The following is a 17,230-nucleotide window of genomic DNA, read 5'->3' on the forward strand; positions in this document are numbered from 1 at the left end:
GATATTGGTCATTTGGTATAAAAGTCAGTATGCTTACCCCTCTAAACAACTTGTTATTAATAGAATAAAATTCTTACCATTGAACATCACTAAGAATGCAATTAAATAGTTCACTTTTACATTTATTTACGGCATATCTATTATGTGGAATTCAATGTATATAAAAATAATATCTTGAACAAAAGATGGATTAATGTAAAATTATCATTCAACAGTTAGTTTGTAAAATAAATTTCAAATATAAAGATTTTCTATAATACAAGAATTGAGTTAAGACTTATACCCTCTCCAACAATGATATATTATTTCATCAAAATTTGTAAAAAAGAGACTTCCAAGGACATTACCAAGAAAACAAATGTCCTGCAACATGGTCCCTTTGTTGATTAACTTCAGTATAGATCAAATCTAAATCCGAAATTAGTACAATTGAAGTAACTCATGAGCTACAACTACCTAACAAATTACATAGGTAGTAACATCAAAATTAACTACAAAATTTCCTAGAAACATGTGAAGCCATGAAATCTTAAATTAAAGCATATCCTTTTCCCTGAAAAGTCATACTCCACTCAAATCAAATTCAGCTAACACTACCATTAGACGCATGAAACTGACTATTGAAAATGCCCCTTCAATGTCTCATAAGTCATAGTCCTGATTACGAATAACCGCTTTGTATTGTAATCCATAAATCATAGTATTACAGACAAGAGCTCAACCACAACCACAAGCACTATGCACCTTACAAGGTCAAATGGAATGTTTCTGCATGTAGCAAGAGAAAATATGTTAGATATATGCCCTTCTTCACCTAGGTGCCGGTCGCAATAATATCTTTTATCCAATTACTTTCCGCAAAATAAATTCTTTCATAAAAATCAATCATGACATCACCCACGAAATATGTTGGTAATGCAATAACTAGTGACAGGAAGAGGAGAAAAATAAATAAATAAAAATAAAAGGGTCACTAAACAAAATGCCATATTCAGTGAAGGAACATATATCACTCAAATTGTGTTCTTCAAATTAACTTCACCTTTGGGATAAACTAGGGGAAATTGACGATTCAAATATCTCCTAGAAGCATCTTCAGTGTCTCATAAGTCATAAAGACAATGCCCACACCAGGAACAACCTTGTAATACTCGGGCAAAATCCCTCTGTACAGACCTCGCAACCCTTCATTTTGAACTATGCGCCTAAATGTCCCAAACAAACCACTGTTATAAACACGAGCTCGACCACCAGCACCCTCTAATTGCATCCTCCGTCTTACGAGATCTAAAGGAAATGTTGCTGAATGTTGCAAGAGATCATTACACATACAATACATGGTTAGTGACTTGGTGCCTAGAAAATATCATAAGAAATAAACAGTATCTTATCTGATTAATTACTATAAAACAAATTCTTCCTTGTCCAAATCATCAAGCAAGACATGAGCAATCCAAACTCTTTCCATGAAATAAGTTCATTCAAGAAAATGTCAGCTTGCATCACAAAATGAGTTTAGCCAAATATTTAGGCACATAATTAAAAGCTAACAGATCAAAGACGTCTAACAGCTCACACAGTCATAGCATATGTCAAACACATCTAACAGTCAGAAGCGAACAAATCAATTAAAAGGGGAACACTGATAGATCGTTTAGAATACCAACTAGTACTTCCAGCTTCACATTCTGCAGTACTACTATATTTCCTCAAAATTCAAAAAAATAAATAAATATCATTAGCCAATATATAAGCCCCAAAATTGAAGGAAGTACAAAACAATTTAACTAAAAAAGCTCAAAAGAAACTCAGCCAATGGTAACAGGAAAACCAAAATAACATTTAGATATGTAAATGATGATGAATTTATTCATCACGTGCATGAAAAGTAATTAAATGAGCATCACATATAAATCTGTCAAATAACAGGTTGCCCAGGATGTTGAACAATTTATTAAAAAAAAATTGAGGAATCATCCTGCCATTGCAAATAGCTACAAACTAACAAGTACCAACCTGTCGATGATGCAATTCCCGAAAGACTTCCACAAGCAAGACTGACCATGACAGTAGAATCATCGGGCCTAAATTTCAAAATGACAGAATGAAGGAAGTATTTAGGAAACAGATACAGTGAGCATAAACTACTACTTAATCCTTTATATATATATATTCCACCTTTGGGACTTCCAAAAAGAACGTAAGGCCTCATAAACAGAAAAACTAATAGCAATATTGGGCCCAACACCCTGCATCACACAAAAGAATTACTTATGACTATTATTTGAAGAAATCAAGATGACAGATATGTCAAAAAAAAAAAAAAAGAAGTGAAAATGGAGCACCCTACCAGCAATGTTGCTCCAAGGCCCTTGTACAGACCAAAGAAACCTTCTTCCCTACAAATGGTACTGAAAGCATGTGAGATGCCCCTATAGTATACAGCACTTCTCTGCAAAGGAACATAATAGAAGAATCTCAATAAACAAGGTGAAAAGGCAACAGAATATCATGATGAAGATGAATGGGATCTAACAATTCTTAACTCAGGGAGGTTGCTACAACACCTGTGCTGCAAGTCGCGTTCTCACAAGATCCAAAGGATATGTGGCAGAAGCAGCTGTTATACCTGCTAAACCACCACCCACAAAGTGCACAAATAGGTTTTTACTAGCATTTCCGCTATGATTCTCACCAATCAGTGACTGTAATAGCTGCAAACAGACAGCGTAAAGGCAACATTAATTCAAGCCTTAAGAATATATAAATAACTTCTGAAATAACTTACATTATAGAGAGGACATAAGAGATTACATTCTTGTAGTGTTCATAGGCATAGAAGTTGACAGCAGAATATGGGAGACGATGAACAATGGTAACCATATTGCCTTTCCAAAATGCTCTAAATCCTTCTTCATTGACAATACGGGAAGCTTCAAACCATATGCTAGGCTTGCTCAATGTTGCCATATCAGAATGCATACCTTGTATCTGTCAGGGAAGGAAATCCTAACCTTAGAAAAAACTTCATTCACATTAGCACGAGGAGGAATAATCAGGTTACACCTCATCGACATAATTACAAAAACCTGCTAATCATCCAGGCCTAATATGCAACGAAATGCAATTGTTTTACATTACGCCTTATGCAAGTTAAGTGTTGAATGTAAAACTGATAAGAGAAAGGAAAAAACAAGCCTATGTTGTATGATGATTTTACTTTCTATATACCAAATTCAAATTGGCCATCACTATGGCCAAATTCAAGTCATGTTTGGCAGATAAGACATAGATGCAGACATTGTGTCCTAAGACACTGAATTTCTCAACAGAAAAAATACAAAAACCCTAATAAGAGACACAACTTATTTTTTTATTATTCCTATTAATTTTTCATAATTATATTTTTTATCGTTATTTTTATTCCTAAATTTTTTGTATGGAAAGAAATGAGAGTAAATTGGACTTTCATAATTTATATCTTTATATTTAATTTATCACCAAACAAAAATAGAAAATACAGAAACACTAATTTTTATATCTCTTTCCTTTGTGTCTTGTCTAATGTCTAGGTCTATTCTCATAACTAATCTCATCCCATAATTTCAGGCAATTACAATTGTGCACACTAGATGGTTATCTCTATTCCAGAGTTTCTTTACACCTGTGTTGCCTACATTACAACATTTGGATGCACCCTTTCACCAAACCTACATTGTGCATCATTCCCTTAATCATACTAATTAAGAGTTAAAAAAAAAATTAGGTATAAATAAATACATAAGTCAAAACAAAATCAAACGTAAAAAACAAACAGGAACTAAACCACTAGTCACGAAGTGCCTATCAACTAACTAAACTCTAGACTTGGTAAACAAATTAAAATAAAAGCTCATACATAAAATAAATAAAGAAAAGAAGAAACCTGAAAAAGGATAGTGAGGCGAGCAAGGGGTGCAGTGCAGGTTTTGCTGAAAGCACCGGCGATGCCGCCAGCAAGAAGCTGATGAACGCTTCCTATCTGCGACTTCTGCCGCTGTTGTTGATTCTGCTGCTGCTGCTGGTTCCGGCGATTATTATGCGGCAGAAACTTAGCTGCCCCGCCGCCATCGACTACGGTGCCGTGGGCGGCGTTAAGGGCTTTCTGCCCACCTTCTACTACAATACCAACTCGAGCCTCCATCATTCACCGAAAACAACTCTTAAAACCTCAAAAACTCCCTTTTACCGCGAATTGTGTTGTTATCGTTACATGTAAGCTGCTGCAAGAGGAGCTTGAATTGAGGAAGGTGAAGAAGAAGGACATGGACGAAGAGGGAGAATCTTTTGGGTTAAAGGTTGAAAGAATCGAACTTTGAAGTATGAAATGCAAAAGCCTGTGTGAGAGTTGAAGGTTAATTGACGAATCTAGGGTTTATCATTTGGGGGGTTTGGGATGGGACGGTAAGTCGGTAACTACTAACTAAGTATCCGCAGAATCCGTTACGGGGAGGCGGCGGGTTCTATCATTCTGTCACGAGATTTTTTATTGGATAAAGGGATAAAGAGAAAGTTGATAAAAGTGATAAATGGAAAATGTAAAGCCAATATTTTTAGTATAAAAAAGTAGGGAGATAGTTACTATTGATTGATTAGTTAATGTAAAAAGTACTGTCTCTAAAGAAAAAAGAATTTTGAGAAGGAAAAATTGTTTTTGAAAGTTAATTTACGGACGTTGAAAAAAGATTTCCACAAGAGAAAGATCTTTCGGGCGGAAGCACAAAGAAAATTAAAATGAATGAGGAAGGACACGCGAACTATCACGTGGAGGAGAAGAAGATCCTTTCAGAAACGCAGAAGAACAATGTAGTATCAACACAAGATATACAAGATGCTGATATGGTTCCAGAAACGTTTCTTCAGCAACCTCAGAAAGCCTTTTATAGAGAGGTTGATGAATGATGGTTTTAAAAAATTAAATCCTGAAGAAATTGTTGAAATGGTGGCTGAAGAGTACCTTTCTGATGATGATGTGATGGACCATGAGGAGGTTTCTAAAGTTCTTTTCAATCTAAAACCTAATATTGAAGTTATCTTGGAAGAGTATGATGAGTGGTATAGGCTTTGGAAGCAATCTCTAATAGTGAAACTATTGGGAAAGAAGCTCAGCCTCCAAATTATGAAGAGATGGGCTAATCGAAGGTGGACAAAGAATGGCACGACCAGAGTTATGGATTTGGAAGGTGATTTTTTTTCTGATTCGATTTTCGGATCAGGGGGACCATGGATATGTGCTTTTTGAAGGACCATGGATAATTGCAGATCACTATCTGCTGCTGATATAGTAATGGTGCCCTCTTTTTCTTCCGCAGGAGACTGAAGTCTAGAAGGTAGCAATTTGGGTGAGAATACCAAACCTTCCAACAGAGTTATAATAAGTATTTCTTATGGAAGGTGGGGAAAAGTATTGGAACCATGCTCAAGGTGAATGAACATACCTCTATACACTCTAGAGGTAAATTTGCACAAATTTGTGTGGAGGTTAATCTGAGAAAACAATTGGTACCGTCCTTCTCAGCTCTAGGAAAGGATTTCTATTTGGTTTATAAAGGACTCCATCAAATTTGCTTCAATTGTGGCCGATATGGCCATCGGCTTGAAGGATGTCCAAAAAAGGAGAATGAAGTGGCTGCTATTGGAGGAAGAAAGGAAGTGGTGAATGATTCGAACCACCGTGAAGGGGTGGCAGCAGCCGTCGTCCAGAACCAGCCGGAGTCTTGTGTTCCGGCAAACCAAAAAGGAAAGAAGTAATTACGAAAAAAGATCAAGGAAAGAATCAACAGAATATGACCGTTGCAAATGCAAAAGTAATCAAACTTCAATCTTCAATTGGCGCAGAAAATCAGGGCTTTGGAGTTAATACGGAAAAGGGCCCATTTGGACCATGGATGATAGTCAAGAAGAACCAAAAAAGAAACAAACAGAATTCTGGAAAAGTGAATGGTGAGTGAAAAAGTCAGCAATAATACTAACAGATTTGATGTGCTAATCAATGAGAAATCAAATGAAAAAGAAAAGAATCCTGAAAAGGAAATAAATCAACAAGATAAGTTAAAGGAAGCAAGGATTACGGCTAAAGATATGCATCATTATGCTAGAACAGCTAACAATGTGAAAGGCCAAACATTTGGAGTAAGAAAGAATCAAATGCCTAGATCCCAAAATGGAAAGTCTATTAAAGTACTCAAGAAGAATAGTGCTGGCAAACCATATATGGAGAAGAAGGAATCAGCTCAACAAGGGGGAGACTTAAAGGAAACTCAAACTCGTAAAAAAAATGACAAAAATGGAGATTAAAATGTAAAACATCATGAATATTGGGAGCAGTTCAGCAGGTTGTTGAATGGAATTCACAAAAGTTACCAATAAGGAAATTACCTTAACTTAAATAATCCTTTGGACCCCAAGATTAGTGAGCTTATTACCGTAACTATGAGAGGAGGAATAGTGGAAGAAAAGAACAAATGTAATGGCAAGGATAAACCTCCAGAAAAAGATCTTTCTCATGTAAAAGATACTACCATTCTGGACAAGGAAAGTAGCCAATCTTTACTTACTCCTAATGGAGGCGACATAGAGGAAAGGGTTCCAAAGCCTATGGAGACCTAATCAGTTTTTCTGTACAGACCTGGGAGTTCTTATCCTTAGCCCATGATCTTTTATTATTTTATTTTAATTATGAATATTATTACATGGAATTGTAGAGGAGCTTCATCAAAAGGGCTTCAATCTATTATTAAAGACTTAACTTAAAGATACAGAAGTTACTTTTGTATCCTTCTTGAGACTCATATTTCAGGTTCTAAAGCAGAATCAACTATCAAAAGGTTTGGTTTTTAATGGCTGGTGCATTAGCAAGGCAAATTGTTTTTCTGGAGGAATTTGGTGAAAAAAGGATGAATGGAATATTAAACGTCTCCACATACATAAGCAATTTATTCACCTTGAAGTGAAATGGAGGGATGAAGCTTGTTGGAACTTCACTGCCATTTATGGTAGTATGCAAGTTAGTAAAAGAATGGAGTTCTGGCAATGCTTGGAGGATATAGCTGAAAGCATAAATGGACCTTGGTGTTGTAGAGGAGATTTTAACTCTATTACCAATCTTAATGAAACAGGGGGTTCTTCTAAGCTTTCTCAAGATATGATGAACAGAAATTGTCGATCAGTAAAGAATTTCACAAATGAAATCTCGTTGAAAGTATAGTTCTAAACCAACAAATAACTCCTCAATCAAAAATTTGTTTGTCACAAGTACAAACCCCAATAAAAATAAACCGAAGTATTTAAATCTCGAGTCGTCTCTCAAGGAATTGCAGAAAAATGTTCTTGTTATTGGCTAGGAAGTATGTTTTGGGTTTTTGAGTTAAGAAACAAGAAATGTAAATTGCAAAAGAAGTAAAATAACAACTAAAAAAGCTATTGGCAAGGTATGAGAACTAGAAGTCCTATCCTCATTATCATCATTAATTATGAACAAGAATTATCCATTGCTCCACTTAGTTAACCTCTAACTATGAAGGAAATGTCAAGTGGAAATAATCAACTTGAGTCCACAAGTCCTAGTCAAATCCTAAGAAAAGACTAGCTTTAGTGGCATTCAAGTCAACTAGCAACTTCTAATTATCAATCAACAAGAGAGTTTGATAATTCAAGAGTCACTAATTACTCAACACAAGCCAAGAGAAGGAAAACCTAACTCATAACTAAAAGAGATATTTTATCAAACACATAGAAGGCAATAAAAACAAACATCATATTAATTGCAAGAATTAAAGGGAACTATAACTACAAAAGCAAGAGATCAACAATAGAAAACCAAAACAATTATGAAACAACAAAGAAATCATAAATTGTTGAAAGGGAAAGGAGATCTACAAAAGAATTCATAAACTACAACTAACAATACAAAGGAACTACAAGAGAAGTAGAATGCTATAACTACAAGAGAACAATCAAAGTTGAAAAAGGAAAATTAAAGCAAAAGAGAAGAAGTAGATCTAGATCTAAACTAAGAACCCTAATCTAGAGAGAAGAGAGAGCTTCTTTCTCTAGAAACTAACTAAAGCATCACCAAAACTAAATTATGTGCTAATGTGTGTTGATCTCCCTTCAATCCTTGGGTTTAATAGCATCAGAAGTGAGTTGGATTTGGGCCTGGAAAGCCCATAAATCACCCCCAACTAATTTACTTTAAGTGGGTCACGTGCGAGCACCGACGCGTACGCATGGGTCACGCGTATGCATCGATGGCATTTTCTTTCCACACATACGCGTAAGTCACGCATATACGTACGCGTCGATCTCAGCATCCCAAATCCTTGTTTCTTCATGGATTCTTTACTATTCATGCTTTTCTCTTCACTTCTTCCATTCAATACTTGCCTCATGGACCTGAGCTCACTCAACAAACACATCAAGGCATCGAATAGAATTAAGGTGATTCAGAATCACCAATTTAAGGGCCTAAAAAGCACGTTTTCACACTTAAGCACAAATAAAGGAGAATAATAAAAACCATGCTATTTCATTAGATAAATGTGAGAAAAGGTGACAAAATCCCCTAAAATCGACACAAGATAAACCTTAAAAATGGGGTTTATCAAGATACAAATAATTTTATTAATTGTCTTAACACTTATAATTTACATGATTTAAATTTTTGTGGCCCTCCCTTTACTTGGTAAAGAGGGAATGTTAAAAGACGTTTACACCGTTATGTTGGTAACCTAGAATTCTCTGGTAGATTTTTAGATGTGGAAGTTAAACACTTACCTAAACTCAAGTTGGATCACTTACCTATTCTCTTTGATTTTCAGATGGCCAAAACCGAGGTTGGTCCAAAGCCTTTTAGATTCTTGGCACCTTGGATCCTCCACCAGGATTACAATAATATGGTGAACTAGTGTTGGGACAAAAACAACAGTCTTTTGCAAAATATCCAGAGCTTCACTAACAATGCTAGAATTTGAAATAAGGAAGTATTCGGTCACATTTTCCAGAAAAAATAGAAAATTCTAAATAAAATGGAAAGCATTAATAACAAGCTATCTTTCACTATAAACCCTTTCCTTGAAAAACTGCAGAGGCAGCTCTGGAAGGAGTATGGATAAATGTTCAAGAAGAGGCTTACTGGATCCAAATGTCAAGATGTAACGATATAAAGTTTGGAGACAAAAATTCTAAATATTTTCATCAAAAAGCCAATGGAAGAAAGAAGAAGAATAAGATTATGGCTTTAAAATCAGAGCAAGGAGAATGGGTGGAAGATATAGTTTCTTTGAAGAATTGGGGAATTAATTTCTTTAAGGATCTCTACTCAGCAGACTCGAATGCCTTCGCTTTTCCTATTACTGGCTGCTTTGCAAAATTACAGGAAATAAATTACATGGATATTTCCAGAAATGTTACAGACGAGGAGATTAAGGATGCGGTTTTCAGTTTAGGAAGTTGGAAAGCATCAGGCAGCGATGGACTATCGGCAAAATTCTACCAACATTCATGGAATATTGTTGCAAACTCCATAATCGACTGGGTTAAAAAGATTTTTTGGGATCCGGATAGCGTTGCTGAGGCTAATAGAACTCTGATTGCTATTATTCCAAAAATTTCCTCCCCTGAGAACTTTGGGCATTTCAGGCCTATTAGCCTTTGCAATGTTTGCTATAAATTTGTGACAAAAATTTTAGCGTCTCGGTTGAAAAAATATATGCCTACTCTTATCTCCAATACACAAGCTAGCTTTGTGCCTGGCAGGATTAACGCAGACAATATCCTAGTAGCTCAAGAGGTGGTTCATACAATGAGATATAGGAGTCATGGTAAAGGAATGATGGCTATCAAAATTGACCTAGATAAAGTCTATGACAGATTGAATTGGAGTTTCTTTATAGCAACTTTGGAGGATACAGGAATCCCGGAGAATATCATTAACATCATAAAACATTGTATCACAACTTCCACCATGAGTCTCCTGTGGAATGGCTCACCATCAGACGTTTTCTCCCCCACTAGGGGAATCAGACAGGGAGACCCTCTTTCTCCGTGTCTCTTTGTTCTATTTATTGAAAGATTATCTCATATCATAAATAAATTAATAGAAGATAAAAAGTGGGAGCCTATTTCTCTCACACGAAATGGTCCTAAGATTTCTCATTTACTCTTTGTAGACGATATTGTTTTGTTTGTTAAAGCTGACAAGGGACAGGTGAAAGTAATAAAAGAAGCACTCCGTCTATTTTGTGACAGCTCTGGTCAAAGGATTAGTTTCAACAAAGCATGTGTTTATTTTTCAAAGAATGTAAAACACAACGTCAGAAAAAACTAACTTAGTTAAGACCTAGGTACTTCCCTAACAGCTAACTTAGGGAAGTACTTGGCAGTTCCTCTTATCCATGAAAGGTGCAACCAACATCATTTCCAGGACATTATTGATAAGATGCAATTGAAGCTCTCAATCTAGAAGAAAAAGTCTCTTTCCTTGGTAGGAAGATGCACTCTTATTCAATCCGTCCTCTCAACTATTCCGAGTTACTGTATGCAAACTATGAAAATTTCAACTGCGGTCTGCAACAAGATTGTCAAGGTTTGTAAAGACTTCCTCTGTGATAGCAGTGAGGGAGAGAAAATTCATCTGATGAACTGGGATAAAATTTGTCAAATAAAAGAAAAAAGAGGTTTAGGTATCCAAAAAGCGCAAGAGACAAACCAGTTGTTTCACATGAAGTTAGCTTGGGGACTCATCCATAAGAGGCAACCACTTTGGGTGCAAATTATGAGGGCCAAGTATGGTTGCGGAGAAGATATTATCCCGAAGGTTCATATGAAAGCAAATAATTCAAATGCTTGGAGTGGAATTGTTAAAGTTTGGGAGAATTTCAGTAGGAATATCATCTGGAGGATCGGTAATGGTCACAGAGTCTTGTTTTGGAAGGATCTATGGGTGCCAGGAATAGGTAAGCTGGAAGACTTAGCTATATCTCACCTGGATGGGAAAAGACTTGATGAGAATGTTGCTGCCTATGTCACGGAGCAAGGAACCTGGAATTGGGATACTATTTGACAATATCTTCGTGAAGAAATTATTGATTATTTGCGTATTCTTAAAGCGCCGAATGCCTACATTGGGGAAGACATGGTGGGGTGGCTGCCTACCCCAAGCGGGGAGTTCTCTATCAAGTCAGCCTATGAGACATACTTTAACAGAGGTGGAGAAACTAACTATATTCACAAACAGGTATGGAAGATTAAAATCCTTCAGAGACTAAAATCTTTTCAGCTGGCTCTTAAGTCATGAAGCTCTCCTAACAAATTCTAATAGAAGTAGAAGAGGGCTTATTGATGACGATATGTCCGAGGTGCAATGAGGAGGAGAAAACCATGCTCCATGTTTTGCGGGATTGCCCTTACGCTCGCAATACCTGGACTAGCATGGTAAATAGAGCCAATCAAACTAGATTCTTTAATCAGCCTTACCAAGAATGTTAAAGAATAACTTGTTCAATGGCTCTCACCACCAAAATGGTCAGTCTTGGACCATTATTTTTGTAACCACGTGTAACACCCTTTGGAGGTGTAGGAATGGTTTAATTTTCAACAACCTAAATATGCAGTACAACCAGGTTCCGTTCTTAGTGAATAGACTTGCAGAAAACTACAGTTCAACATTTTTTGTAAATCCCGGTTAAATTAGTAGATAATTAGTCAATAAAATAGTTTTTAACAAGGAAAATTAGAAATGCGGATATCATATCAAATTAGGATAGAGCTCATCGAAACAAGAATTTTGACACTAATTTCGAAGAAATCGGTCCAAAAATGGACCGAACGGGCCGAACCAGTTGAATCGGGCCCAAACCGGGCCATGGGCCCAACCGGACCAGCCCTTTAAGTAAAAGCCACGTTCTTCTTCTCCTAATTTTGGCAGCATGAAAGGGCAACAGAGGAGAGGAAAGAAAGAACGTCAAACCCTCACGTTAACTTCCGTACGTCGTAACTTCTCTGTCCGAGCTCCAATCGTCGCACCGTTTGCGGCCACGCGTTCATCACGTTGAGCTCTACGTTTCTACTAGAACAATTTTATAGATAACTTGCTATTTTACCTCAATCTCTTCTTTCCCCTAATTTTCAAATTTTTGAGTAGGAAGATTGAATTTCTTTGATTTCTGATATTTTAGGATCCAATTAGCTTGAGGGAAATGTTCACTCTTACTTATGTGAAGCTTGGGTAAGGTAAGGATACGATAATTCTATTTTAATTTCATTGAATTTGAGCTTTGAGTATTAAATTGGATATATATGTGTTATAAATGTGTATTAGGTTTTGAATAAATAATTGGAGCTTGAAATTGTGAATACTGGAACTCGGAGGAAGCTGATTAGTTGAGGTTTTGAGGGCTGTGTTCTTTAGAAAAATTGTCTTGGAATAATACCTGGGAATCGGCTAAGGTATGGTTTAGGTTTCTTGTATTTAATATATAATGTTCTGTGAAAACTTAGGCTAGATGACCATAGGATAAGTTGGATTGCACGTGTATATTCACTATCCTGTTGATGAACATGGTTGGTTTTGTGCTTGTTGATTAATTAGTGATTTGGTGAATTATTGATTTGAGGTATAACTATTGTGGAGGTTGTTGTGATAATGAGATATTTTATGTTAAAAGCCTAAAATTTGTGAACTATGATTCTTAGTTGAATTTTGGTTGTTGGATTTGAATATTGTATGAGTATAATTGTTGATCTGAGGTAGATTTATTGTCATGATTGTATTGATGATGAGGAAGGGTATGTTGAATTGAAAAGAATGCAGGTTTGGACCTGAAAAGGGTGGCAAAGTTCGAGTTTTAGAGGAGATGCTGCCGAAATTTTATAAAAATTAGAGATTTTGTTTACATGATTATTTAAAAAGATTTAGATTCAAAGGTTATATGGTTTGCTTTTGAGTTATTAAGAAAATGAGTATGTTTTAAGTTTGATTCATTTAGAAAAGAATGAATTATGTTTTGAAATGGAACTATTGATGGACGGAATGGGAGGTGTGACAATGAAGGATAAAGATTGAATATGATTGATGTATGATGATGAATGAGATGTGATTGAGAATGATGTGGATGTTGATGAATTATAATTGAATTATTTATATGGCTTATGAATTTGAATGATATGAGATACGAGATTCCCTAGATTAAGTGCCGTGGCTTGCCACCACGTGTACCAGGTTGAAAACTTGATACTCTGTTGACCCTATGACGTAAGTGTGACCTGGCACTATTTAAATTCCCGCGAATGTTACCCCCATTGAGCAATATTGATTATTTGAGAAAAAGCTATGCATAGACTCTTGGAGATGCACGTCGGGGGACATTCTAAGTACAATTCAGACTTGTCGGGTTGGCTGGATAACCGACAGATGAGCCTTATCAGCCATAGGACAGTCATGCATCATATGCATATTACTTGAACTACTTGCTTGTTCTTTAATTGGGTGTGCCTATATGTACTTGCCATGTTAAATGTGTATTTATTACCTGCAGTAACTGTAACCTTCTTGTACTTGCCTTTATCTGTCTATTTGTCTATGAAAATGCATGATGGAGTTGGAGGTATGGAGGAATGGCAGTATGGGACTTAGATTTAAGGTTAATTTAAGTTATGTTTAAATGTTCATAGAAAACCACATTTTATGACTTCTGTTTAATACTTTAAGCTCTATAATTTGAGTGTCGGCATTCTAGGATTGCCTCTGGCATTCCGAGGACCTTATATATTATGTGTGTGGCACCTTTACCATACTGAAAACCTCCGGTTCTCATTCCATACTATGTTGTTATTTTTTAGATGTAGGTCAAGAGGCATCTCGTTAGGCGTCTGGACTCTTGAAGTGAAGTGGTTATACATAATCCTGCCTCTCTATAAACCTCTAAGAGGATCAAAAAGAACAAGTTATGCGGAGAGAAAGCCAAGTACACACACACACACACACATACAAATATATGTACTTTTGGATTTTTGATATGTATGTATATATATGTAATATTCTCCACCAGTCTTAATTTAACGGGCTGAGTTAGGAGCTTGTTATTTTGTATCTTTGGCACTCTATTCCTACTTCTGTTATCTTATGTTTAATAGTTATGGTTTTCTTAGCACGCAAGTAAACTCGTTTCTCGAGTGTTGCGCTTTTATTTTGCGATCTTTATTTCCTTTATTCTTCAAGGCTCCTAGCATATTATAATTCTTCTGCTATTATATATATATATATATATATATATATATATATATATATATATATATATATATATATATATATATATATATATATATACACATTTTATTTTAGAGGTCGTAATTCTACACCACCTCTATTTTACGACTTAAGCGTAAAGCTCTGCGTGGTAGGGTGTTACATTATGGTATCAGAGCAGTTCGTTCCTATAGAGCCTGAAAGACGGATTGATTGTACTTCTATGCATTCTCTGTGTATGTGTTTTTGTGCTATTAGGATATCTGACTAATATATATGGCATAAACGTTTGTGAGCATGCATTTGGAACTTAAAGCATTAGACCTGCGATATTGAGACTGATCAACTTAATATCACTTGTTTGGCGTGTATAGGGACCAGATGTCGACTCGCGGACGCGGTCATGGGTGAGGTAGAGGTAGGATAAGCACCGTTACTCCTGCCCCCACAGGGACCGATCCAGTAGACTTTATGGCTGCCTTGGGAAATATGGTTGCAGCTATGCAGGTGAGAACTGATGCACTGGGTAATCAGATAACCAGGGTAATCATGGGAACAATAATGATGAGGACGGTCCTATGACACTTGCTACATTTCTGAAAGTTTGTCCTCCGACCTTCAACGAAACCTCAAATCCCACTGATGCAGATAATTGGATTCAGGCTATGGAAAGGGCATTACAAGCACAGCAGGTTTCTGAAGAGCAATGGGTTGAGTTTGGAACTTATCAGTTGCAAGGTGAAGCTCAATATTGGTGGCAGGGAACACGACGTATTTTGCAGCCGGATGGTGCTTCGATTCCTTGGGAGATTTTTCGGACGGAATTCTATAAGAAATACTTTTCTAATTCAGCCAAAAATGCCAAGGAACTTGAATTAATGCAGTTAAAGCAGGGACAGATGATTGTAGCTGAGTATACTAGCAAATTCGAAGAGTTATGTCACTTTTCTCGTATCTGTCAAGGTGCTCCTAAAGATTTTGCTGAGTAGAAGTGTATTAAATATGAAGGATGACTTCAGAGTGATATTCTGAGCTTCGTTGCTCCAATGGAGATCCGGGTGTTTTCTAAATTGGTGAATAAAAGTAGGATAGCTGAGGATTGTGTGAGGAAGGCGGCAACAGAGAAAGGAAGTTTGAGGGTGCCTTTTCAGAGGCCTTCAGGGAGGAACTTTGCTCCGAGAGGTATCAATTTCAAGCGTGGAGGCTTTGTTCCGCAGCAGACTCAGGGCCAGGGTAGTTACAGAAGGCCGAATACTAATGTCAATCAAGGAAGAAGGTTTGGGAAGCAGCCACAGCAGGATCTGAATTGTCAGAAGTGCGAAAAGTATCATCCTGGAGTTCCGTGAAGATTAAGACTTGGAGTATGCTATTCCTGTGGACAGCCCGTGCATATAGCTACTAATTGTTCGGAGAAGAAGAAGTATGAAACTGGTAGGGTGCAGCAGCCAGGGAGAGTATACACCACTTCTACAGTAGGTGCCGATGGATCTGAGACACTGATTATAGGTAATTGTAAAATGGCTGGTAAAATCTTAAATGCTTTATTTGATTCAGGAGCGTCTCATTCATTTATTGCATTTGAAAAGGCCAACGAGTTAGGATTGAGAATGGTGGTTTTAGGTTATGATTTGAAAGTATATAATGCTACTCATGAAGCTTTGGTGACTAGGATAGGATGTCCACAAGTTCCCTTTCAAGTACAACAGCGTGAATTTATGCATGATTTGATTTGTTTGCCTATGACTGGTGTTGATCTCATCTTGGGATTGGATTGGTTATCCAAGAATCATGTTTTGCTTGATTGTTCTGAGAAGTCAGTACAGTTTATGCCGGAAGGGTCAAAAGTACCAGTTGTGGTGAATAGTTACTATTTGAACTCTATGATAGTAAACTGTTCTAGAACTGAATGTCAGGATATTATGTTATTAACTGTGGGAGTATCAGGTGATGATCATAGTTTAGAGTAGATTTCGGTTGTATGTGAATTTCCAGATGTGTTTCCGGATGATATTAACGAATTCACATCTAACTGAGAGGTTGAATTTGCAATAGAGTTGGTACCTGAAGCCGGTCTGAATTCGATTACTCCTTATAGGATGTCACCTTTAGAAATGGCTGAACTGTAAGCTCAGCTAGAAGATCTGTTGGGTAAGTATTTTATCCGACCAAGTGTTTCTCCGTGGGGAGCGCCAGTGTTACTGGTAAAGAAGAAGGATGGGAGTATGTGGTTGTGAGTCGGCTGTTGAATAAGATCACTGTGAAGAACAAATATGCGTTGCCTAGAATCGACGATCTAATGGATTAGTTACAGGGTGTCGATGTGTTTTCTAAGATTGATCTGCGATCCGGGTATCATCAGATCAGGGTTAGAGACGATGATATTCCAAAAACTGCTTTCAGGATGCGTTATGGTCATTATGAGTATACAGTGATGTCTTTTGGGTTAACTAATGCCCCGACAGTGTTTATGGATTATATGAACAGGATTTTTCGACTGTATCTGGACAAGTTTGTTATTGTCTTCATTGATGACATTCTTGTTTATTCTAAGTCTGAAGAGGAACATGCTGATCACTTGTGAATTGTGTTGCAAATTTTAAGAGACGGGAAGTTATATGCTAAGTTATCTAAATGTGAGTTCTGGAAGAGTGAAGTGATGTTTCTCAGCCACGTGGTGAGTAAGCAAGGAATAGCTGTGGATCCTATTAAGGTGGAGGCAGTGATGAATTGGAAGCGACCAACTTCAGTGACAGAGATCAGGAATTTCCTAGGTTTGGCGGGGTATTATCGCAGATTCATTAAGGGATTTTCACAGTTCGCCTTACCTTTAACTAAGTTGACTAGGAATGATATGCCTTTTGTCTGGACTCTGGAATGTGAAGAGAGTTTCCAAGCATTGAAGCACAGGTTGACTACTGCACCTGTATTGGTATTACCTGAACCAAG

The 17,230-nt window shown here is 36.8% G+C and overlaps 1 protein-coding gene across 1 annotated transcript; it reads right to left on the minus strand.

The window, feature by feature from the left end:
- Positions 1-359: 359 nt before the first annotated feature.
- LOC112748607 (uncharacterized) lies at positions 360-5,383 on the minus strand. The gene is made up of 8 exons (XM_025796838.3): positions 3,926-5,383; positions 2,815-2,991; positions 2,568-2,714; positions 2,351-2,452; positions 2,179-2,249; positions 2,017-2,084; positions 1,043-1,302; positions 360-768 (listed from the first exon to the last, which is right to left on the minus strand). Exons 1-7 carry the CDS (start codon positions 4,184-4,186, stop codon positions 1,073-1,075), a joined length of 1,056 nt encoding a protein of 351 aa, XP_025652623.1. The 5' UTR covers positions 4,187-5,383; the 3' UTR covers positions 360-768; positions 1,043-1,072.
- Positions 5,384-17,230: the final 11,847 nt, after the last annotated feature.

This window comes from Arachis hypogaea, chromosome 2 (genome assembly GCF_003086295.3).
Source record: "Arachis hypogaea cultivar Tifrunner chromosome 2, arahy.Tifrunner.gnm2.J5K5, whole genome shotgun sequence".
NCBI lineage: Eukaryota > Viridiplantae > Streptophyta > Magnoliopsida > Fabales > Fabaceae > Arachis > Arachis hypogaea.